Source organism: Blennius ocellaris (assembly GCF_963422515.1).
Source record: "Blennius ocellaris genome assembly, chromosome: 15".
Classification (NCBI taxonomy): Eukaryota; Metazoa; Chordata; class Actinopteri; order Blenniiformes; family Blenniidae; genus Blennius; species Blennius ocellaris.
In genome coordinates this window covers 26,782,147-26,806,768 of record NC_137664.1, presented here as the reverse complement: position 1 = coordinate 26,806,768, position 24,622 = coordinate 26,782,147, and the positions used below count along the sequence as shown (strand labels likewise).

At 42.8% G+C, this 24,622-nt stretch overlaps 1 protein-coding gene across 1 annotated transcript in view; it reads right to left on the bottom strand.

Annotated features, from left to right (window-relative positions):
• The window catches only part of LOC308140497 (uncharacterized protein), a gene marked incomplete at its 3' end in the record, with an annotated part of 33,399 nt that overhangs the window by 1,592 nt on the left and 7,185 nt on the right, over positions 1–24,622 (bottom strand). Inside the window, exons 2-6 of the mRNA XM_080510312.1 lie at positions 20,001–20,142; positions 17,660–18,113; positions 15,603–15,845; positions 12,504–12,697; positions 6,209–6,805 (exon numbers count right to left, since the gene is read on the bottom strand). Coding sequence (XP_080366438.1) covers positions 6,209–6,805; positions 12,504–12,697; positions 15,603–15,845; positions 17,660–18,113; positions 20,001–20,142 — 1,630 coding nt within the window. The remainder of the gene's footprint in view (positions 1–6,208; positions 6,806–12,503; positions 12,698–15,602; positions 15,846–17,659; positions 18,114–20,000; positions 20,143–24,622) is intronic.

Genomic DNA, 24,622 nt, shown 5'->3' with positions numbered 1-24,622 from the left:
AAGGCCCTGTTTACACGACAACGTTTCATGTGACAACACCTAGTCGCAATTGTTGTCGTGTAAACAGGGCCTAAATGTTGTTGTATGAACAAGTCCTGTTGCCTTGTGGTAATTTACAGCAACACTGATCTCCATTATAATATTGGTTGTCCTTCTGATGAAGTGAAAAACGTTGTTGAGCTGAGATTTTAGACTTTTTTTGGCCAGTCTGGGTCCGATCAGCTCTCCTCTTGCTCCCGAATCTCAGTGTCATTGTTTAAGCAATTGCAACAGAGCAGCTTCCCCTCCCTGTGTCACCACCAACTGTTTAACTGTGGAGCTGGCATTCCTTCAATGTCATGAGGCTGGAGGCCACACAGGATTGATTATTTGTAGGGTCACATTCTTTCATTTAAAAAGTCTTGAAAGGCCTTGTGTTTTCCAGATGTGGGTAAGTACTGAAAGGATATGACTTCTTTTCATTTGTATGACATTGGGAAATCTTTTCCAAAGTGCCTATTGTGGCCCTTCAAGGGGCGACAGGGAAGCCAAGCAGCAGTGAAACGGGGCTAAGCCCCCAGCAGGTAATCTGCCTCTGCTGTGAGAGCCGAGGAACAATCGCTGGTGGAAATGGGCAGTTTTTGATGTGCATCGCATCACAATATGGTCTGATCTCATGCTAATTACCAGCAGCAGGAAGAAGTCTGATGTGGACACAGCAGGAAGGCTCTCTCTGAAAGCTGATGAGCTGCCTGAGACTCAGCAGAGCACAAGTCTGAGCTTGACCAGTTTCAGCTCACGCTTTTTATTTTGTTAGGTGTTTTTTTTTTCTTTTTTTACTTCAATCCAATCAACTCCATTGTAGTTGCCACATGGAAACCCAAGCCTAACCTTCTGGTGGTGAAAGTGAACTATGTCAGTCCATTACCATGTGTTTGAGTCCAAGCTTGAGGGGCTTTTCTGTGATGGTAAGACAACTCGTCCTCAGACAGCACCCTCAGACCACAACTTGTCCATGGATGACGTTTCTGAATTTATTTGAGAAAATAAATCCTGCACTTTTACATAATAGTCTTCTTTGCGTATATGACAGTTTTCAGAAATACATTTCTGAAAACTGCATTTAGTTTGCAGTCTGCCCACTTTGCCCATAGCAAAATCAGCCAATGCCTATGTTTTTGTGTCAAATATACGGAATAATTCTTCCAAATGTGTCAAATATGCTTTGAAATCTAAGCCTTCATATCAATAATGCTGAAAAAAAATGTCGTGGATGAGTTGTCTGGGTGCAGTTTTGTGGATGAACACCCTTTTCTGTGTGTGTGTGTGTGTGTGTGTGTGTGTGTGTGTGTGTGTGTGTGTGTGTGTGTGTGTGTGTGTGTGTGTGTGTGTGTGTGTGTGTGTGTGTGTGTGTGTGTGTGTGTGTGTGTGTGTGTGCGCGTCTCTCTCTCTCTCTCTGTCTCTCTCTCTTCACTACAAAAGCACAAAGCAGAATTCAGTGGTACCTAAAAGCTCACTGGGATTAGCTTTTTCTCAGTGTGCCTTCAAACAAGAAGGAGGTGAAAGCAAAAGAGACACACTGAGATAAAGTTTGACTGTGGCTTCCTCGAGTGCACATGTGTCGAACTCCAGTCCTCGGGGGCCACAGCCCTGCACGTTCTCCACGTCTCCCTGCTTCCACACAGCTGGTTGCAATGAGCAGCCTTTTCTCTGGCTTTGTGCTGAAGGTGGTGATGAAGCATCAGGACATTCAGGGGAGGAGACGTGGAAAACCTGCAGAGCTTCGGCTCTCCAGGATCTGAGTTTGACACCCCTGCTCTAGTGGCTCATTGGAAAGGTACATGACGTTGGTGACTCAACAAATGTCTATTTTTGGGTGTGCGGCAGCTCCCCCAGGGGAGCACCCCCAAGAAATGTTTTTTTTTTCCAGTGGTTTTTTTACATTATTTTTTATGTGTGGAGACTATAATTTGTTGCTTAATGTTTATTAATGTCATGTTTATAAATGAATACACCATTAAAACATGTATTTGAAAGAAAAATGCAAAGCCACATGATGTGATTCAGCCAATCGCTGCAGGGTATGCATTAACCTTGGAATTTACTACTTCCTATTAGTATGCATTTTTTCTGGTGATTGCGTAACTTACTAATAATAATGAAACATTGAGAGCTTTTTGCAAAAAACAAAAGACAAAAAAAAAAACCAAAAAACGAAGGGAAAAAAATCACTGATGCCTTTGCTCCGAACCAGAACGACCGACGTATCGTTTTATTATGACATCTCATGGTGAGTGACGCTTATTGCCTATATGGTGAGTGGAGCACATACAAGTAACCACACAAGTAACAGTCGCGCACATACAGTGAAATGTATGTGCGCGACTGTTACTTGTGTGGTGCGGTGCGTGCACACCGTCGGCATTACAATAGAAAATAAACAAGATACACCTAAATTGTCCAGCACCGTCACTATAAGATTGAACTCCCCCATAGCACCAGCAAAAATAATCTCTGATGGGAGATGTTTATTAATCAATTTATTCATGCTTCTTTAAATTATTTTGCTGATCTTGGAGAGAAACAGTTTCACCCAAAGCGAAAAGCACATTATAAAAATGGTCTTTTAATTGAAACATAGTCTCTGTGTGTTGAGTCGACATTAATTCCGTGGTTTGTCCTGAACAAATATCCATTACAAGCTTCAGTCTTCAGTAGAAAAACAATTAAATGAATTGCAATTAAAAACAGAAAATTGTGCAATTAATCAATATTTTTTTAAACTCAATTGACACCAATAAGAAATATATATAAACACTCTGTGGCGCCACATTATGTAGTAATGGTGCAATATGTTATTATAACGTAGTACATTTTCAACTCATTATGTAATAATGCAGCATATTTTAATATAATGTTTGAATGCATTTTGAAATAAAGTTTGCTGCATTTTGTAAAAACTTGCTACAGTTATTACAAAATGTGAGATACATGATTGAATGCACCCAGCAACAATTAGAATTGGGTTTCATTTTTTTCAAGAAAGTAGAAATGGCTGGTGGAAATACTGATTGGCTTGTAACAATTCAGCTTGATTTAGAGCCCTACTATTGCTATGTTGGCAGGACAAAAACAAAGCATGACATATAATCCTTGTCCAACTGAATCATAGTTTTTTTTTCTCACTATTAAATATAGAACCATGTACACTGATAAAGGTCAAAATTTATTACATGATCCGCCAAATTATTACATTTTCTTTAAAAAACAAAGAAAGCGGGGAAGACCCACATTTTGGAATAACTGTAACAAGTTATCACAAAATGTGGCAATGTTTATTAGAAAATGTGTTCAAGAATTTTATTACAAAATGCGGTGTCATTACATAATGAGATGACAATTGATTACATATTAAGTATTGCACCCCTATTACACATTTATTAATGTTAATGTATAAATATTAACATTAATAAATGTGTAATAGGGGTGCAATAGTTAAGACAACAGTTAAGACAGACGTCATTAATCAGACACTGAACACCAGTGAACATGGACACTCAACATCCCTCACATGATGGAACCATTTTCTACACAATGACAAATCATTTCTATGTGTCATCTTGAAAGTGCTGCTGAAATTCTGGTCACTGTTTTCTGGTAACAGTTGCTTCATGGAGCCATCGAGCTTGCGAGCTTACTGCAGAGACTGAGTTCTGGTTGCTTTGGATTTGTCTTCTTTGGAACACACGGCTGATTGTTTTTCTATTTTTATGTTGGGTTTGTGTGTGAACAGGCATGTTGGGAATAGCTTTACTGTCTGTATGAATGTATATGAATACAAAACATGGAATTTACTCTTCGTGTGTGTGTGTGTGTGTGTGTGTGTGTGTGTGTGTGTGTGTGTGTGTGTGTGTGTTAATTTATCCTGCTATATTATTGTGATGTTGCTGTGACAGTTATTTGGAGGCTCACTCAGTGACTGGCGCTGATTCATGTAACCACATGGTTTTTGGCATCAATCATCCACAGCCTGAAAATGGAAATGTTTGAGTGAAAACCTCCCTCTGCGTTGATGTGTGGGTGGGGAAATTAGCTGAAATGATGATGTCTTCTTGACCTGATGATGACCCTCTCCACACTGCCACTTAACAACAACCTGCTCCAGGCTGAGCCGTAGGTTTAATTAGGCCAGATATTAAATTTGTTGATCTCTCCGTTTGTGCATGCTTGTGTCTTCTCAATTTTTTTGGTGTATTTCTGTAGCAGAGTTACAGCACCACCTATGGGCCCAACTATGTACTACATCGTTTGATGTAATTATCATGGTGCGCAGAAGTTTCTTATGTTGATGGGAAACATTTTAAGAATGACTGGAAGAAAAAAGATGTTGTTTGGGCTCTTGTGGACTGTGTCTTAGTGTAGATTTTAGAAAACATATGTGTGTGTTGTTGTGGGCTGCAGGTGAAGTAGCTTTAATCTCTTTTCATCTCATAAGCAAATGTTACCCAATGTAACAAGAACAGTGTAGCCGACTGCGTGATACTTGAACCAGAGGCAGTGAGAAGGAAAAACTCAGAATAGAGTAACGTGTGCTCATATTCTCTAAACTATACAGCTGGTTGATCAAGTCCCTCAAACAGATTCTAAACTCCACTTCATGTCAGTCAGCAGAATGATTCAACTTTCTTCTTCTTCTTCTTCTTCTTCTTCTTCCACAGTGTTGGTCTTCCAGCTGAGGGCCCACTCCCTCCTCGGCATGCCGTCCTGCAGGACTGCCATCAGTCTGAGACTGCGATGCTCCGTGGAGAAACACACCACCTCCTCCTCGTCCTCCACCTTCCTCCTCCAGCGACAGATTCTCCACGACTGCCTCCAGGCCTGCCACTCCTCCTTCCTCTCCTCCAGCTCCTCCAGCTCTTCCTCCTCCTCTTCCTCTTGTCCCACCCTGTGAGGCATGGCCACCATCCACGACTGCTTCCAGGAGGAGAAGGAGGAGTTCAGTTTGTGGAACTGCAGCTGGAGTGGGACGTCAGCTCTCGGCTTCACTCCTTCACACAACTTCTTCACATTCTTTACTTCCTGGACCTTTGCTTTGATTTTCACATTTTTGTCCTCTTCCTCCTCCTGATTTTCTTCTTCCTCCTCATCTTCTTCCTCCATCTCCTCCAACGGCTCCACCTTTGCCTCCTCCTGTTCTTTGTCCACAACCTCTTCATCCTCTGCCCCAACATTTTGATGAGTAGGTCCATCATTTTTATTTTCAACCCATGTCTTTTTAAGTTTCAGATTTTCTTCTTCCTCCTGCTCCTCCTGCTCCTCTTCCTCCTGATCCTCCTCTTCCTCCTGTTCATCCTCTTCCTCCTGTTCATCCTCTTCCTCCTGATCCTCTTGATCCTCTTCTTCTTCCTCTTCTGTACAGTTTTCTTTGTTGTCTCCCTGTTCTTCCACTCCTTCATTTACCTCTTTCATTTTAGGTCCTTCATCATCTTCTTTTTCTTGCTCTTCTTCCTCCTTCTCTTGTTCCTCTTCACTGTTTACTTTGTATTTTTCTGGGCCTTCATCACCTTCTTCATCAGCATCCTTCTTTTGAGCGTCATCGTCATCATCATCATCAGCATCGTCATCATAATCATCATCATCATCATCCTCTTCATCCTCTGTATTTTCTTTGTTGTGGTTCTCTTTGCCCACTTTGTTCTTTTCCTTCTCTTCATCCTCATTTATGTTTGTGCTCTTATCTTTTTTACACACTTCATTTAGCTCACAATTGTCCTCTTCTGCATCGACAAATTCATCTTCGTCTTCGTCTTCTTTGTCCTCCAGCTCTTGGAATATCTCTTCATCTTCATCTACCTCCTCCTCATCTTCTTCCTCACCCTTTTCCCCTTCTTCCTCTTTTTTTTCTTTCTCTTGATCTTCTACTACTTTCATCATTGTGTCCCATTGTTTTGCTTCTGCGTTCTTCTCGTTCTCCTCTTCCTCCTTGTTCTCCTTCTCCTCCCTCATGTCTTCTTCAGACTCCTCCTGTTCCTTCAATAACCCCTCATGTAATTTTTCTCTGTCCTGTTTCTCTGATTGTTTGCTTATGTCATCTCCCTCCTTGGTCTCCTCTTCCTCCTCCTCCTCCTCCTCCTCCTCCTCCTCCTCCTCCTCCTCCTCCTCCTCCTCCTCCTCCTCCTCCTCCTCGTCTTCCTCCTCCTCGTCTTCCTCCTCCTCCTCCTCCTCCGACTGCGCCTCCGCCTCCTCCTCCTCCTCCTCTCCTTCATTGTCCTTATCTTCATCCTTCATTGCTTCATTTTCCACACTGTCATCTTCATATTTGTTCTCTTTGTCTTCTTCGTCTTCATCTTCCTGCTCATCACGCTCAACATGTTTGTCTTTCTTTTTATCGCTGTCTTTCTTTTCCTCCATATCAAAATCTTCATTAACTTCATCCATCTCCTCTTCTTCTACTCCTTCATCCTCCTCATCCTCCTGAGTTCCCTTGTCTGTTTTCTCCCTCAATATGTCTTCGTCTTTCTCCTCCTTTTGCACTTCTTTGTTTTCACTGACAGATTCCTCCTCTACCCCTTCATCTGCCTCCTCCTCTAATCCTTCATCGTCCTTGTCACCTTCCTCTTCATCCTCTTCATCCTTTGTTTCCTCTTTGTTGTCAGTTTTTGGTCTGGAGCCTCCTTTGGTACTCCTCCAGGCCTCCGTCCACTCCACCTTGTCAATCATCTCATCATGATGCAGCTGTGAGGCAAACCAGAGGTGTTCAGCTCGGCGCTTCCTCTCCAGCACGGTGCAGTGTTGTTGCTGTGACGTCAGTGAAGCAGCATGCCACCTGTGAAAGCACAATGTGTAGCTTTAATCCAACAGTTTGTACATCTGAAACAGACATGCTAAGTTTTGAAATTTTGGGTCATCAGCTCGAAGGACCGAAGCCCTTGCAGCTGGGAGTGTGGGGGCTACTCAAGGCCAACAGATGCTAACGAATCTTAGCTTGTCAGATGTATTCAGATGAACTCTAAGTATTTTGGGTGTTACATTACATTAATTGGGTAATTCATATGAGGTTAAATTTCAACTTTTACATAACAATTTTGGTGGACTTTGAGGACTTTAATGTACTCAATATGATTTAAAATATTGATTTCATGTAGGCTCAACCGCCATGTGTTGGAGTTCACCCCAGTGAACGAGAGGGTTGCGTCCCTACGCCTTCGAGTAGAGGACAGGTCTCTGACTGTTGTCTCGGCCTATGGACCGAACAGCAGTTCAGAGTACCCAACCTTCTTGGAGTCCCTGGGAGGGGTGCTGGATAGTGCCCCAACTAGGAGACTTCAATGACAGTGAGACCTGGAAGGGGGTGATTGGGAGGAACGGCCTCCCCGATCTGAACCCGAGCGGTGTTCTGTTATTGGACTTCTATGCCAGTCACAGCTTGTCCATAACGAACACCATGTTGGAGCACATGACGCCGGAGGTCAATGATACACTTGAATATGCAGAGCTGTCAGGAGTGGTGGTCCCTCTTTTTAAGAAGGGGGATTGGAGGGTGTGTTCCAACTACAGAGGGATCACACTCCTCAGCATCCCCAGGAAAGTCTATTCCAGGGTACTGGAGAGGAGGGTCCGGCCGTTAGTCGAACCTCGGATCCAAGAGGAACAATGTGGTTTTCGTCCTGGTCGTGGAACACTGGACCAGCTCTATACTCTCCACCAGGTTCTCCTGATGGTGGAACACTGAACCAGCTCTATACCCTCCACCAGGTTCTCCTGATGGTGGAACACTGGACCAGCTCTATACCCTCTACCAGGTTCTCCTGATGGTGGAACACTGGACCAGCTCTATACCCTCCACCAGGTGCTTAAGGGTTCATGGGAGTTCACCCAACCAGTCCATATGTGTTTTGTGAATCTGGACAAGGCATTTGACTGCATCCCTCAAGATGTCCTGTGGGGGTGCTCCGGGAGTATGGAGTCCGGGGTCCCTTGTTGAGGGCTGTTCGGTCTTTGTACTCCCGGAGTAGGAGTTTGGTTCGCATTGCCGGCAGTAAGTCGGACCTGTTCCCAGTGCACGTTGGCCTCCGGCAGGGGTGTCCTTTATTACCGGTTCTGTTCATTACCTATATGGACAGAATTTCTAGGCACAGCCAGGGGCCGGAGGGGGCCTGGTTTGAGGACCACAGGATCTCATCTCTGCTTTTTGCAGATAATGTGGTTCTGTTGGCTTCATCGAACCTGGACCTTCAGCGTGCACTGGTGTGGTTCATAGCCGAGTGTGAAGCAGCTGGGATGAGGATCAGCACTTCTAAATCCGAGGCCATGGTTCTCAACCAGAAAAAGGTGTCTTGCCCCCTCCAGGTCGGTGGAGTGCCCTTGCCACAGGTGGAGGAGTTCAAGTATCTCAGGGTCTTGTTCACGAGTGGGGGAAAGATGGAGCGTGAGATCGACAGGCGGATCGGTGCAGCGTCTGCAGTTATGCAGACGTTGTATCGGTCCGTCATGGTGACGAAAGAGCTGACCCAAAAGACGAAGCTCTCGATTGACCGGTCGATCTTCGTTCCTACCCTCACCTATGGTCATGAACTATGGGTCATGACCGAAAGAACGAGATCCCGGATACAAGCGGCTGCAATGAGCTTCCTCCGTAGGGTGGCTGGGTGTACCCTTAGAGATAGGGTGAGGAGCTCAGTCACCCTTAGAGATGGGGTGAGGAGCTCAGTCACCCTTAGAGATAGGGTGAGGAGCTCAGTCACCCTTAGAGATGGGGTGAGGAGCTCAGCCACCCTTAGAGATGGGGTGAGGAGCTCAGTCACCCTTAGAGATAGGGTGAGGAGCTCAGTCACCCTTAGAGATAGAGTGAGGAGCTCAGTCACCCTTAGAGATAGGGCGAGGAGCTCAGTCACCCTTAGAGATAGGGTGAGGAGCTCAGTCACCCTTAGAGATAGGGCGAGGAGCTCAGTCACCCTTAGAGATAGGGTGAGGAGCTCAGTCAACCTTAGAGATAGGGTGAGGAGCTCAGTCACCCTTAGAGATAGGGTGAGGAGCTCAGTCACCCTTAGAGATAGGGCGAGGAGCTCAGTCATCCTTAGAGATAGGGGGAGGAGCTCAGTCACCCTTAGAGATAGAGGGAGGAGCTCAGTCACCCTTAGAGATAGGGTGAGGAGCTCAGTCACCCTTAGAGATAGGGGAAGGAGCTCAGTCACCCTTAGAGATAGGGTGAGGAGCTCAGTCACCCTTAGAGATAGGGGGAGGAGCTCATTCACCCTTAGAGATAGGGCGAGGAGCTCAGTCACTCTTAGAGATAGGGGGAGGAGCTCAGTCACCCTTAGAGATAGAGGGAGGAGCTCAGTCACCCTTAGAGATAGGGTGAGGAGCTCAGTTATCCTTAGAGATAGGGTGAGGAGCTCAGTTATCCTTAGAGATAGGGGGAGGAGCTCAGCCACCCTTAGAGATAGGGTGAGGAGCTCAGTCACCCTTAGAGATAGAGGGAGGAGCTCAGTCACCCTTAGAGATAGGGTGAGGAGCTCAGTTATCCTTAGAGATAGGGTGAGGAGCTCAGTTATCCTTAGAGATAGGGGGAGGAGCTCAGCCACCCTTAGAGATAGGGTGAGGAGCTCAGTCACCCTTAGAGATAGGGCGAGGAGCTCAGTCACCCTTAGAGATAGGGTGAGGAGCTCAGTCAACCTTAGAGATAGGGTGAGGAGCTCAGTCACCCTTAGAGATAAGGGGAGGAGCTCAGTCACCCTTAGAGATAGGGCGAGGAGCTCAGTCACCCTTAGAGATAGGGGGAGGAGCTCAGTCACCCTTAGAGACAGGGGGAGGAGCTCAGTCACCCTTAGAGATAGGGTGAGGAGCTCAGTCACCCTTAGAGATAGGGTGAGGAGCTCAGTCACCCTTAGAGATAGGGTGAGGAGCTCAGTTAACCTTAGAGATAGGGTGAGGAGCTCAGTCACCCTTAGAGATGGGGTGAGGAGCTCAGTCACCCTTAGAGATAGGGTGAGGAGCTCAGTCACCCTTAGAGATAGGGCGAGGAGCTCAGTCACCCTTAGAGATAGGGCGAGGAGCTCAGTCACCCTTAGAGATAGGGGGAGGAGCTCAGTCAACCTTAGAGATAGGGGGAGGAGCTCAGTCATCAGGGAGGAGCTCGGAGAAGAGCCGCTGAGGGATTTTTTTTATATAGATTAACAAACTATCTCTCTCGGCTGTTCAAAACACTTCTAATTGAGTAAAGAACCATTTCAACTCTAATTTCCATGCCGATTTCTTTAGGGTTCGTAGATTATCATTATATCATGGAGCTATCCTCCTCTGAGTTGTTGCTTTTATCTTCAAGGGTGCAACCTCACCTCCTGCCTGTTCGGGCATAGGCTTTCCAACTCCGATACAATGAGTTCACAAAAATCTGATAAATCCATAAAAGCCCAATGAGTCCAGAAAGATCCAATGAATCCAGAAAAATCATTCTTGTCTGTTTCAAAGATAAGCTTTAAAATGGGTGTAAGGGAAACATAAAAGATTCTTCTGCAAGAATGCAAACAAAACCGCATTTGTTTGCTGTTACTGCTCTGCTGCCCAAAACATGCTCACCAAATTTGACAAACTTGTCAGGACTGAATAAATCTTTCATACTGCAAATACCCTCAACATTGTTCACTCGGGCTCAAACTTTTCATGTTGCATTCGAGTCCAAATCTGATAAGAGCCATATGAGATACCAACCATTGGGCATAGTGCCAGCTACTGGAAATGGGGTATCTATGCTTGGATCTGGCTGAAAATTGAAATATTGCTTGAGAGTCCACATCTGATTACAACCACAAGACGGTTACAATGATCGGGCATAGTACAGGGCTATGACTGGGCCGGAAGCCATGATTGGCCCGAACCCGACCGGTGAGAGTGCAAGGTACCGACAAAGGCTGCTTCCAACGAGGGCTGCAACTAACCACTATTTTAATAATTGATTAATCGGTCGATTATTTTTTATGAATCAATGAATCAGTTAAAAAAAAATTCATTTTCAAATTTCAAATTGTTGGACCAGTTGATACTGAACGAACCAAACATCAAATATGTTATTATTATTTAAAGGCACATAACTGAACCAATACAAAGATGTATACAGTATATCTACATAAATACACATTTATGGAAAATGTATACAAGATAATTATTAAATAAGATTTAATGTACTTCAGGGACTACAGTCCAGTTTCATCCTGAGTGACCAGAATAGTAAGATATTGCTATAAGAACCTTAAAATTTACGCCTCAAAGTTTTTCTTTGTTGTGGTCATGGTGTATGGAATGAAATTGTCTATATTTTTGCAAGCTCAAACAGAGGTATGGAGCAGTACGTGGCATAAGGTAAAGCGGTACGATGCGGTCAACGTAATTGGAGCCAAATCTGGTAGTTTCCTCCAGAAAGTAGGTTAAAAAGTAGGCGGGGCTTAGAGCTCCTCAGATATGTGACGTTAAAACAGTAATCTCAGCCAGGGCGGCAGACCTTATGAATCCTCTGTTGTTTACATCTTCCGCTTTGCACGAGTTGTTTTATTTTTTTCTTCTCGCATTTCAGCGTGCTCCGCTGACTAGTCAGTTAGCAGCTCGCCGCCCCAGCACGCCCCGGTGATGTCTTCCCACATCTGAGCGTGGCACAGCGGCTCACCAGTTAGCTCAAGTGCTGCCACGCAACTTTCATGTTGATTCAGAGAGAGTAAACACCAGTCAGCTTCTGTGACGTCTCTCCGCATCGTAGCACGCTCTGGTGGCTGGCCAGCTAGCTCGAGTGCCGTGCCGGAACTTTGGCATTACTGGCCAAGTGACACATAAATCGCACAACACAACGAATCGCTAATTAAATTCCTTGCCAACATTTTTAATAATCAAATTTTATTAATTTTATCAATTTGTTGTGGCAGCCCTACTTCCAGCTTTAATTATTGATTGTTATATAGGCACTGAGTGGAGCTGAAGATTAGGTGAGATGGTGATGCTTTATGTTAATAAGTTTGTAGTGGTTAGCAGGATGTAGGAATTTAAGTATAACTATTCTTCCTGCTCCCTTCAAAAATATATAAACTGCTCAATTCAATTCACAAGATGAATTAATAATGTCTTAATTAAAAGTTATGGAAGCTTTGAAGCGACATCCTGCTCAGAAAAATAAAACATTTCTTTGTTCAGATATATTCAAATGATTCTGCTTTTGTTGTGGAAAACTTAGTTTAAGTATGAGCATTTCCAAAGCTGCTTATATATTTTTTTCTTATAGGCTATTATGGAAATTTTGCATAACATAACATGCTTGAACATGAATTAATATAACTTATGCTCTCAGTTGCAATTGAAATTAACAAATGCTTGTTTTCTGATTTAAGTAGTATTAATTGGCCTGAGATATGCATTTTATTTGCTTTTTAGAGCAAAACATTATGTATCAACAACATTATTGTATGTACAAATGTAATCAGGCCATGGGTGCACATTATTCCTGCTTTGAAAGACTTGCTTGCGATCCTGCACAGACTGACCTGAACTGCTGACTGTATCCCCAGCAGGAGCTCCAGCTTCTCTCCTGGTCTTCTCGTTCCTGTAGAGGGGGTGCAGATGCCAGCCAAGCCAGGTTCCATCCCGGCATGCACACTTCATTTATCTCTATTCGCGTCCTGTTGTCTGTTTCCAGACCTGACAGCTTCCACGAATCTTCCCAGTCTTCAAGTTCATCCTGTCAGAGTTAACAACACTCATCTTTAAAAAGAACAGGAGACTATTTCTGCATTGTTTACTGTATGGTACACGTGGACAATCTTGGAATGTGTGCCATCTTTATTTATTCATACAGTCACTCCTCCTTTTTGAAATAGAAATCTTTAACATTGCAAATACGTTTATCATGCCAAAATGTATTTCCTATTAATATTGATCTAAAAATGTAAACAGATTTAAGAGATAAGTTTTGTATATTTTGATACATTTTTAAAAGTGTGAATCTTTTGTTGGGTCTTTATCTGTATGGTCATTCCTTTGTCCTTAAGTTGAGGAAAGAATGTTTTCCCAGTACAGCCCCTTACAGGTAGAAATAGTTATTTTTATTACAGTTCTGCATCAGATCAGAAAGAAATGTCTTACTGACATACAGTATATGTGGGATATTAACTATTCCTTGGAATAAGAGGACATGAAGTACATTGGAAACAAACCTTGAAAAAGCTCATGAAATGTGCTCAGTCCTGTTTGTACAGAATTGTTCAATCTGATGAGGGAGAACCACTCCTTGTTGCATGTCATGAAAACAAACATGACCATTTTAACCATAAAATGGTCAAATAAATTGAAGTTACACGGACACTACATTTGAAGGACATATCATCATTCAAATGGTATGTTTTTGTTATGATCATGCAATTTCCACTCAGCAACTCCACTCACAGCAGAAGGAAGAATCCAACAAGAGTAATGCAGTGCTGCAGCATGGAGGTGCTAACTAGCCATGTGGTATTATGTATCCTTTGTCTATATTTGCCACTGCTTGTAATGAGCGCCGCTGGTGGCCGTTGATGGCAGCAGTCCTCCCACTGCAGTTCTTTTGCACCTCCGTCATCACTGGTGTGTCACATAGCGGTTATAGATTGTTTAGCTGCACGCTGCTTCCCCTCACTGGTTGTTTGTTTCTGTCAGCTTGCTCAATACATTGGCATTGTAGGGATACTGCCTGTGTGCTGCGGTGTGGTGGTTAATGTCCCCCACACTATATGTAGTGTAGCACTCACCACATTATGTTCAGTGTATTATCAATACCTATAGTACTTTTCTTGTGTGGGTGCTACTGACACCTGCTTATTGGGCTTGCTGCAGTTTTTTCTCTGCTTCTGCTTTCCTTCGACACCATGGCCTGGATGTGTTTACTGCTCCGTCTTAAGGTACGTTTACACTATGTTCCCAGCAGCCACGGCAGCCCCATTTCAGGCCACCATGGACAAAACGGGATGGACGTGAGATAATGCATGGGGACGGGATGGGCAGATGTTACAGTTCATCATTGCCCTGGGTACCGTGCCAGATTCTTTAAACTATCAAAAAGTTTGCCACGGCGGACATGAGAAACTCAGTAGCCCGTAGCAAGAACTTGGAGACAGTTCATGGTGAGACGGGAAGGTAAAAAGGAAGTGATGTTTAATGTGTGTTCAATCATGGTTGCTTCGGGTTTTATCATGTCGTCACGCTTTTCACGGCAAAGCTACGGTGTCTGGTAACCGTTTCATCACATTCAATCATGGCTTGTCCTGGCATATGATGATTTGTGGACCCAACGTGCTGCGTTCTAGTCCAGTCTGCCACAGCGTGCATGGTCTGGGAGGAGCTGTGCCCCGTAGGGAAATTTAGTTCGAGTCTGAACAATCAACGACAGAAGACCTTCTCCAAGCTATGCCACTGAAAAAGAAAACAAGAGGTATGTATGCACCCGGTAAAAGTCTCAGGATACAATGATTATCTTCACTATTGGTGGCCCTTTGGGGCATAAACATGCTTCAAATATCATATTTCATCCATAGAAAGTATTGACAGAACGTGAAAGATGTGCCTGACCTTCCTAAGAATTCCTCAATATCCCATGGCGCACTAACGTTTCGGGTAAACGGGGCTGCTGGAGCTGCCATGAACATAGTGTAAACCTGCATTTAATGTTCTTAGTTCTTGTTCTCGGTGGTGATGGTGCTAGTGACTTGGTGGTGGCATCCGCAAGGCCTCAGCCCTGAATGGGTTTTCCCCTTCCCCAAGTACTCCAAGATTGGAGTGTAAATTGTGTGTTTTTTAAAATTGTAACATTTCATGCCCCTTAAGCCTTGTTTCAACTGCGCAGCATGGCCAGACCCAAATCTGTTGTGCGGTTCCACCGCAGAGAGTATCGTTAAAATGTAGGCAGGATTGTGAAGAACAGCGTAACAACAGAGGTATCTAATGTCATTATGGAATAGGAAACGCAGGACTATTGTGGAACACAATTGGTGTGCGGCAGTTCTCAGGCGTCCAAGCAAAGCTGTGAGCCTCCATTCTCTGTGACAAAGCTTGGAAAACTTTCTCATTACAAACATCAGTGTCCAGCTCCAGCTCCAGAACTCCTCTCCTGCTACGAAGAGAAGCGTCTGCACCTTGTCAGAGAACCAAGGTGCTGTGGAGTGCTGATATTTCAGTAAACCCAGTTAACAAAAGAACCAGCGTACACAAAGCAGTGCATTCAAAAAACAATGGGAGGGTTTATAGGAGCTATTTCTACAATTCTGAGCTTTTCAAGACTGACTATCATCACGGCCAATCAGCAGATGGCTCCTCCTTATGGAACATGTTACCGATGTGCTCGGTACCACAATGGAGTTACAAAAAATGGTTGGGTACCATACTCTAGGTACTATCCACACATTTTGTCAGTGGAAATACATGAAAGCTTGTACCGTACTGTGTCGGCACATACTGTGCAGTAGAAATGAGGTTTTTGAATACCTTTGTGCCTTGTGTTAAAAGAGCTCAGAGTAAAATCCCCAGGGTGGTGTTGTCAAGCCTTTTTCTTTGGTAACAGTATTAGCTCTACAAATTCTTGTACATCGTCATCGCAGCAGAACCATATTACCAACCTGCTCCTCCAGTTGCTCAATTTCCACAGACTTGTCACTGATAATTGGTTGGTAATCAGGCCATACAATATCCCAGTCCTTTTTCAGCTGTCTGAAAGGAAAGTTCATGATTTTCCAGGTACCAGCCCAGACTGGAAGAGAGTATATGTCTATCACAGCATTGCAAACCAGATTTCTTTCCAAAAGGATTTCCCATTGGTATATTTGATTTGCTGAGCACTTCAAATGGGCTGGACTCTTCACCTGAAAACCAACAAAAACAAATACATATTTATAGAATCTGATTGTAGGGTTCTGACCTTAGACATTCAGAGAAAAGAAAAAGTATCACTTGAATGACTTGTGATCTTGAACTAATGCTATGAATTATATAATAAAGTTGAACTGAACAGCAAACAAGTGGAGAAGATTTACGTGCTAAACCAGCTAAAAAATAAATGATACAATAGCTATTATGGCTGAAGCAGCCAAACACTATAGATATATAAACATCTGAAGAAAGCAAAACTGCTGCAACTGCGAAATGGCTAAACTAAAAACAGCTGCTGTGGCTCTGACAGCTAAACCATTTCATAGCAACTAAATTGAAGTTCTTCTCATAAGCCTTAGTTTATGCTCATTTGGGGGTGCTATTGCCCAAAACAAACACTGACCAGAGGAAGTTAAGAAGAAACACGGCTCTCTAATTGGTCTGGACTGAACCTAATGGATAGCCACAAACAACTGCAATGTATAGTCTTCAGACCAGATATCAATGAGCACCATACTCACTATTTCCTTCTCTTGCCAGCTTTACCCAAAATGCCTTGCGCGCTACATCACATCCTCTCACCCCTATTGGAAAGTCTGCTTTCATGAGAACTGATGCTGACATTTTGAAGAGGATTATAGATCGTTAAATTGTGATCAACAAAGAAACTTTCAAATACACCCAAATGAAATGGACTTTGCCAGAAAGTCCATGAAGAGAACTGAAGTTCACAGGGGTCTGGTTCAAGGACAGGGTGAATACATCAGGGACTATCACTTGGCTTTCCAGGCAATGGAACAAGGATGTGATTTAGAGTGCAGTGCATTCTGGGTAGAAAACAAACATAGCTAAACAACACAAACCTGAAGAAGCAGATGCAGAAAGAAAATGTTGGAGAATCTCTTGGTGGCCGACGTGAAATAGTGAGGAAGTAGTGAGGAAGGCGTCATCAATATCTGATCTGAATACTATATATGGTGGTTGCTTGTGGCTAACCTTTAACCACTACCTAACTAGCCCCTTTAGCCACTTGCAGGGTAGTAATTAGCTGTCAGATTTCCCCTTTTGGCATGGACCAATCAATGAGCCAGGTTTCTTCTTTGACATGCTTTTCTTCCTCTGTGGTCAGTGTTAGTTTTGAGCAATAGCATCCCCAACCGAGCAGCTGTTGTAATTGTGTGACATTGTCCAGGCAGTTGGTCCGCTCTCAAATGTGCAAAAGCTAAACTAAACCAAATTGAGGTGTGAACATTTTCAGCATCCTCCCCAGTTGAACCAAATCCCTGACTATCCTGACAACACCCGTAGTTTCAATCACAAAGCTACATACATGTAATACATGTTTTAAAGCCATCTTAACTCGAGTTTGAAGGTTTTACATGGCTCCGCAAAGTTTATTTGGAGCTAAATGTGTAAGAATGCTAATTTGTAGTAAATAATGAAGATATTTCTGTCACACCCACCATCCTGCTGCAGTGTAGATTTTGTCCTAACATAAAAGAGAGAATCTACAAAGAACTGATAACAGCAGGCTTCAGCTCAGAATATTTAACAAATGTGTCTCGTTCTTTATCAAAGCTAGCTGATTTGTATTCTTTTTATCCTATTTATTCTACTTTTATAGTTAACCCTGCCGCAACTGACTGGTTGTCACTAACAAAGTGCCATTGTTTTATTACAATGATAATAAAGTTCCTTATTCCTTATTCCTCACATTATCTATTTGTTCCACCTAATATCATACAATTCGACAGATATCAACATCTGTAGTTTATGTGGACACTTTAGTTCGCATCAGTCACTGTACCTGTTTCCAGGACTGACTCCACTTATGAGCAGGAAACATGAATTCTGGTTCTAATCCGCTCTTCTTTGCCTTGTACTTGGTGATGGCCTCTGCGTCTATGGTGGTGAAGCCCAGGAATCTGCTTTTCAACTCTCTGGCTCTCAAGAAAAGATATTTTGGAGGCTTTAAACTCCTCCATGATTCCTTCCAGCACAGACGGAAAACATCCACCTCAACTTTACGTTTTTCCCTGCGAAGTTTGGGCGAAGCAGACCTCCTGGGTGGAGGAGGAGGGGGAGGAGTGGGTACAGGTTTGGCTTTGGGAGCAGGAGGGACCACTTTAAATCTGATTCTGGGCTTGTTTTTTTCTGCTTCGTCTGCACCACTGGTCACCCTTCTGAAGTCAGACATTTCTACTTTCATTTTGTCTTCATTGGAAACAAGAGACCAGTGGTAGTTCCACTTGGAGGAAAGGCTGTGGGTTAAAATAAAAATTCATTTATTTATTAAATGAAATAAGGTTAAAAGAACTGTCTTGTGTTTATTTTTTCATCAAAGACATTTCTTCTTTAAGAGGTGAAAGGTTACTTATATACTTAGATTTCAGAACATTTAATACATTTGAGGCAAAGACAAATCAGTTTTGAAGTACAAACTATGAATGTGGGTTTTTTCATGCTCACTGTACATGTCACAACAGAAAGCAGGTCTGATTAATAATATTAGTTGTGTGTATAAATTATATTTGGTTGAAATCAATGATTCCTAAACGTTTTGTCTGTTGGGGCTGAGAGAGTCCCCCTCACCACATTTTCAGATTGTCTGAATCATTCCAGCCATAGATATAAAAACTAGATGCTGCACGGCCAATCAGCACATGTTGATGTGACGTGCCTACAGCACTGCCATTCTTGGAGCGGTCTCCCACTTGTGCTAAAAATGGAAAAGCTCCTGTGGAAACCTCATTGAGAAATTATTGGGAGGGGGGAAAGTCTTCCATGGGTTAGGGTTAGAGCATTTCCTCAGCTTTAAAATGAGGTATTATTTGTGTTGATACGTGGACTAGCAAGCAAGCTACAAATGATTTTGTGGATTTTCAAGCCTGGGATCTATATGTTTAGCACAAGCGGGAGACCTCCCCAAGATGGCGGTGCTGTAAAGGCCCCTGCATACTTCCTTTTTAAACCCATAAGAACAAGCAGAAACTTCGGCAGTGATGTCAGCAAGCTGACGAAAAAAAGGCTTTTTCTATGGGACTGTTCATACTCCCATAAGACACTGCAGAACTTGCAGGCCTCACAGCAGCCACACGTCTGTGAAGTGGTGTTTTCACTTTTCAACTGCACAGTTTATTGCTCACTTCATGGCTGCCAAAAATGCATTTATGAACTGTTTCAGTAATAAAAGAGAGTTTTTGTACAAGCGCCATGTTGGTCTGGTTTTAACTGCAGGAGCTGAGCGCTTTGAGTGATGCGTTCAGGTGCATCATGACATTTTAACAAGCTGTGGCGCTCAGACAGTAGCCATGTTAGAAGCTAAATATGATTCAAATATGACTGATCATGATAAGCGAGCTGGAACACGTCAGTACAGAAGTTTCGGCAGTGTGGGACCTACACAGTTCGGCTGGCACTGCAAAAACTAATTTGTTCGGTCAGTAGGAGCTCGCTGAAGGAAACTACATAATTTTGTTTGGCAGGACTCTGCACTACTGAACTTTCCTCTTGTTCTTATGGAGTATGAATTGGCCTTTAGGCATCTTGTGTAATCTGTGATTACAGTGAGTCCACACTGAGAGAATGCTGAAGCTGAAGCCCTCAAAATAAAAGCAAAGCTCCACATGTGCGGTCGATTCTGAAAAGTGTCTTGTGGTTTACTTTGACAGATTTCATTCTTTGAAGCAGTCCACTGCTTGAAAGTTAAAGGGTCAACAGTATCCATCACTATTTTCTTTTTCTATTATAAAAAACCAAAACGTGCAGCTGAAACAAGGCGTTGTAAGAAACGATGTTGTGGTCAACTGTACTTAAAAAAGAGGAGATATATGAACACAAATGCCTCGTTGTCGCCTCTGAATCAAAGCACATTTTAGGTTTTGTGAACTAAAGGGAAAAGATACAAGTTAGCCTCTCAGCATTTCTCACTGTGTGAGATCACAAATAATAGCAACCTTTTTGAAATTGGGGTTCTCTGTTACCTGAAAGCTTTGGCCCAAGTTCGACTACCGGAACACATCCAAGTCAATCATGTGTATAAATGCTGTATTTTCACCTCTTTCTCTAGCAATGCTTCTAAACTAACCATAAACAAAATACGGAATGAGAGTCAGCTGTAGAAATGTTATGTCATCATTAGTTCTCACACTTTGAGTGAACTCTTCTGCTTCAGCTCATCTTCTTGTTTGCATTGTTCTGCAATGTTCGCCGCTCTCTTCTCCCACTGGTCTCTCAGTCGGCCATTGCCAAACGACTTCTGTTCCTCCTTTTTGGAAAACATCCTGTCACCTAGGAGAAGCACACAGTCTTTATTGCCCAAATATGTTATTTTGCTCTGATCATCACTCCAGATATCAGCGTTCAATGAAGCTAAAGGTTGACTTTGTGTAATCACCAATAACCCAACTTGTGTTTTTAATTGAGTAACATTATTTGAACCACTTCTACATATTGTGCTGACATCAGTCCTTAAAGTACTGCCTTTGAAAAAGTGATTCCAAAAGAATTCTGTCATTACATCAGTTTATTTTCTGAGCGTTCACACTTTACACAAGTATTTATTTGAAGTAAGTAATTATCATAGTGCCACTTGCAAGACTCTCAGACCTTTGTTCCATTGGCCAGACACTCTGAATCGGGCAGGTTTGTTCTGTGCCAAGCCCAGTAATTACCAACGTGTCCTTTCTCCAATTATGAACTGCACCGCTGAGATAATTTAACTTTTTCATAACTGCGACCAAATTGTAGTGTCCTAAAGCGCCTAATACATTGCCTTTAAGAAAGGTAATATTGCTTTTAAGGAAGGCAATTTGCAGGAACCTCTTGTTCTCAACAACCTATCAAAACCATAAGAGTGAAATCAATCCAGTTTCTGAGGCTTTCTCTTGAATGTCTTGAAAAAAAGTAGGGTTCTTTTTCTGGTTTTACAAGCCCCACGGAGATCTCTGGTAAGGCAAGGCAAGAAAAGGCAAGGCAAATATATTTATAGAGCACTATTCAAACACAGGGCAATTCACAGTGCTTTACAAAGAAATCATATAAACACAGAAAAGCTTTACAGAGAAATAAAACAAATATATTACTATAATAAATACAGTAAAGCTATAAAAGAAATTAAATAAATACATTAAAACAAGTAATGAAGAATCTTAATCTTCATTGGTACTTCTCCAATAGAGTCTTGTGTTCAAGATCCAACACACAATATCTAAGGCACCGTTTAATGTTTTCAAGTGAAAAAAGAAAACTTCCATTGTGTTTTGGGTGTGCGTTTAAATGACAATGTTGCTCAGACTCACTGAAAACGAAGCTTTTTAAAAGTGGCTTCCAAAGTGCGACTTTTTGAAAACACTCCGACACTGGTACTACACATATGCAGTCCAGTTGTAGTAAACAATTGTGCACATGAGCACCATGGCCATAGCAAACACGTCTGTGCATGAGCATGAAGTATGTCCGGGTGTGGTGCGTGTAATTCTCTCCTTGACTTAACAGATCCTCTTCAAGTGTGTATTTACGACACCATCATCTGGATCACATGTGGAAACACATTTTTTTCTTCCATACAGATACCGAATGAACAAAAACCATGAAGAAAGAGTTTAAACCAGTTTCAATGTTTACAGCGTACTTGTGTACTCAGTGCATTTGTTGGTGGTTTACAGAAACAGAGTCCTACTGGAGACGCGACATGAAAACTGCATTTATGTGCTTCGTTTGAAACCTTTCTGAAATGAAAATACACTAACAATGTGTTTTCACTTGAAAATTTGTCAAATAAAATTTGGTTGATTACATTTGGAGGAATGTAAAGATACCGATATCGGGTATCCAATACTGCACAGAGTACTTGTATGCTTACTAAGAAAAAGAACTCTAATATGCTGTCATGCATCAGCAACGTCGCTCACATGTCGAGTGATGTCTGTGGTTTGGAGATTCTTTAATATTGATGAGAATGACAAACGGGAAATGAATCTGCCAAAATATCAAGAGACAGGGTGAAAGCTCATGCAACACCGGCAAGTTAATCAGCAGTGACACTTGGACCAGCAGAATCTGCCCCATGTCGCAGATTATGTGCTTACCAACTCAGCACCTAACTGAACCGTGCTCCATGCTACATGCTAAAGAGTCTTCGTCAGGACATTTCATAGTCCAAGAAGAAGCAGGGTGAACTCGGAGCCCATGCCGCCTCACAGCAGGCACATTTATTGCAATGTTTTGATGATGCAGCGAGAGGATGTGAAGGGAGCTTAAAACTCATCTGCACAGCTTATTTCTTGCTTCAAATGTTTTCAGAAAAGCTACATGATAGACATGAATAAAATAAGACAGGTACAGCCATGAGTGAGCTGGAGCTGGTGCCTATAGAGACACTGAACACTGTTATGTCCTGTACTGGAGTGTGGCACATTGCAGTAGAAGGACACCAGTCCCTAAGCGTGTGATCTTTGGGTATGTTGCATTTGCATGTGGGGAAAAACACTGTCGTGATAAGCTGTCTCGTCAAGTTGTGTATGAGTTGATGAAAGAGGAGAATGAGGTAGAAAGACAGATATTTGAAGCTGAGGAGGAGGAAGATTTGGGATTGTGACATGCTGTAGCTGAGCTATAGAAGAAGAAAAGGTGATGGAGGTGGGATCCATCATGGCCTAACATAACCTGGTGCAACATAGCCTTTATGGCCTCACATAAGCACTGTACTTGTATCAGTGCTCAGTATCAACTACTGGCTAAAGGTTTGTACTCATACTTATCGGTATTGGCTCCTCCCTAATATAAAGCATTTATATGTCGTTGTTTTTATTCAAAATCTTCATAATCAAGTACAAAAGAGCAAGTTAAAAGTGTGGTTTGAACATGTGTTTGGTGCACTCAGTGTAGCGACCTATTTAAGATTGAATGTCCAACTGTGACATGAGATGACCAGAGTAACGCTAAATTTAAACGCAGCTCAGCAACGTGGCTCAAAGAGCAACAACAACCTGAGGAAAACACTGCTGGCTGCACTCGTCCTGTGAAGGCAGGGACATGGGGGTTTACGTTCAGGAATGCGTGATTTCTCATGACCAACAAAAACATATGATAATGTCATTGAACACAACCAGCAGGATTCTATTCTGAAAGGTAATACTATGTTATTTTAGCTTCTCTGAAATATGTTAATCCCTGCATGTCTGGGGCTTAACAGTGTCTGAGTTGATGAATGAGGGTGACTTAATTTAATAACGATGATATAAAATTAGAAAATGAGCTCAAATGGCTTTCTCCACCAAGTCCATACACAGGGGGGTACAACACACATCTAATGAGAATCAAATAACTATCATTTAATCATCTGATGCCTAAATGGAGCTACACTGTCATATGTGGTCTCTGTTCCTGGCTGACGCCATCTCGTCCAACACATCTGCTGGAAAGCTTCACTATGAACATGGACAGTAAGCAGTAAGTGCATCCTTACCTTTAACCTTACTATAACTGATGCTGTACTGGAAGTTTTAGTGCGCTTGTTATTCTTGTTTTAGGTGACAACTTCTGGAGAGTCCAGGGGCCTCATTTATAATGGTCGCTTATGCGCAAAAAAGTTCTTGAACCATGCGTGCGCCACTTCCAACATAAAGTTTGTGATTTTAAAAAATCAAGTTGGCGGGAGGATGTGAACTTTGAACCTTGCGCACACACATTTTGGAGACGGGGAACCTGGTGGTGCTCACGATGAGGTGGACAATTGATGCCAGATGCATATCATCCCTTTAACGTCTTCACATATCAGACTTATTCATCTATGTGATCATAAACAGCCGAGGTGCAGTGGTATAGATGTTTCTTTAGTGTGTCATTACTACTGAATCAGCAGCACCATGTCCATATGTCAGACTTTCATTTTCAAATGATAGAGCGGTGGAAAGAACTGATTGATTAGTAATTGTGAAAAGGTGTGTAACGATCAGTCTAATTTCAGAGTAAGCATATAAATGGCACGATGAAAACCGTGCGTAATTCTGCATTGTGGATGTGCTGGCACAGCCATACACTCGGGACGCACTGGAGCGGAGTCCACTCGTGCTGGAGCCATAGGGCCTCCTCATCACCCTTCGCCTCCAAATCTCCATTAACTGAGGACACAACACACAGTCCACTGAGCATTTCCGCATGTCTCTGATCAAATATCTAATTTATACATTTAATAAACAGATAAAACTGTCACGCCCCACTCCTCAGAGGCCTCTTAGGGGCGTGGTTGGGTGTTTTTCCCTCTCCTGTCTCTCCTCCCCTTTTGTTTCAGGCTGTGTTTGAGGAAGTGGAGCTGCTGAGGGATTCATTACTATAGTGGATAATTTCTGCTCTTCAGTGACGGCCGGAGGTTAAGAAAGATGAAGTGAGACACAGGGTGAGATGCTTAGAGTGGAATTTATTCAGACATAAAGCCGGAGCGCTCCCACACCTGACAGACAAAGACACATTCCACAAAACATCCTCACACACACACAGACATGTACATTCTGACCAACCCCCCACAAACTCCTCTCTGTTGTATATAAAGTCGTTTCCCTGTAATCTCATCCTCCGAGGCCAGTTGCTGGCGCCACCAGTAAAAACAACGTTGATTAAGGGGCTCAAATCTAACAACAACGTAACCGGCCTGGGGTGGCAGTGAAGTATCAGTGAATACGTAGGCCCAAGAATCAAAGAGATCCTAGATATTCTACAACAATTACCTGATTCAGTTCAGCTGCGATGACCGGGTGGAGCTCGTCTTCTC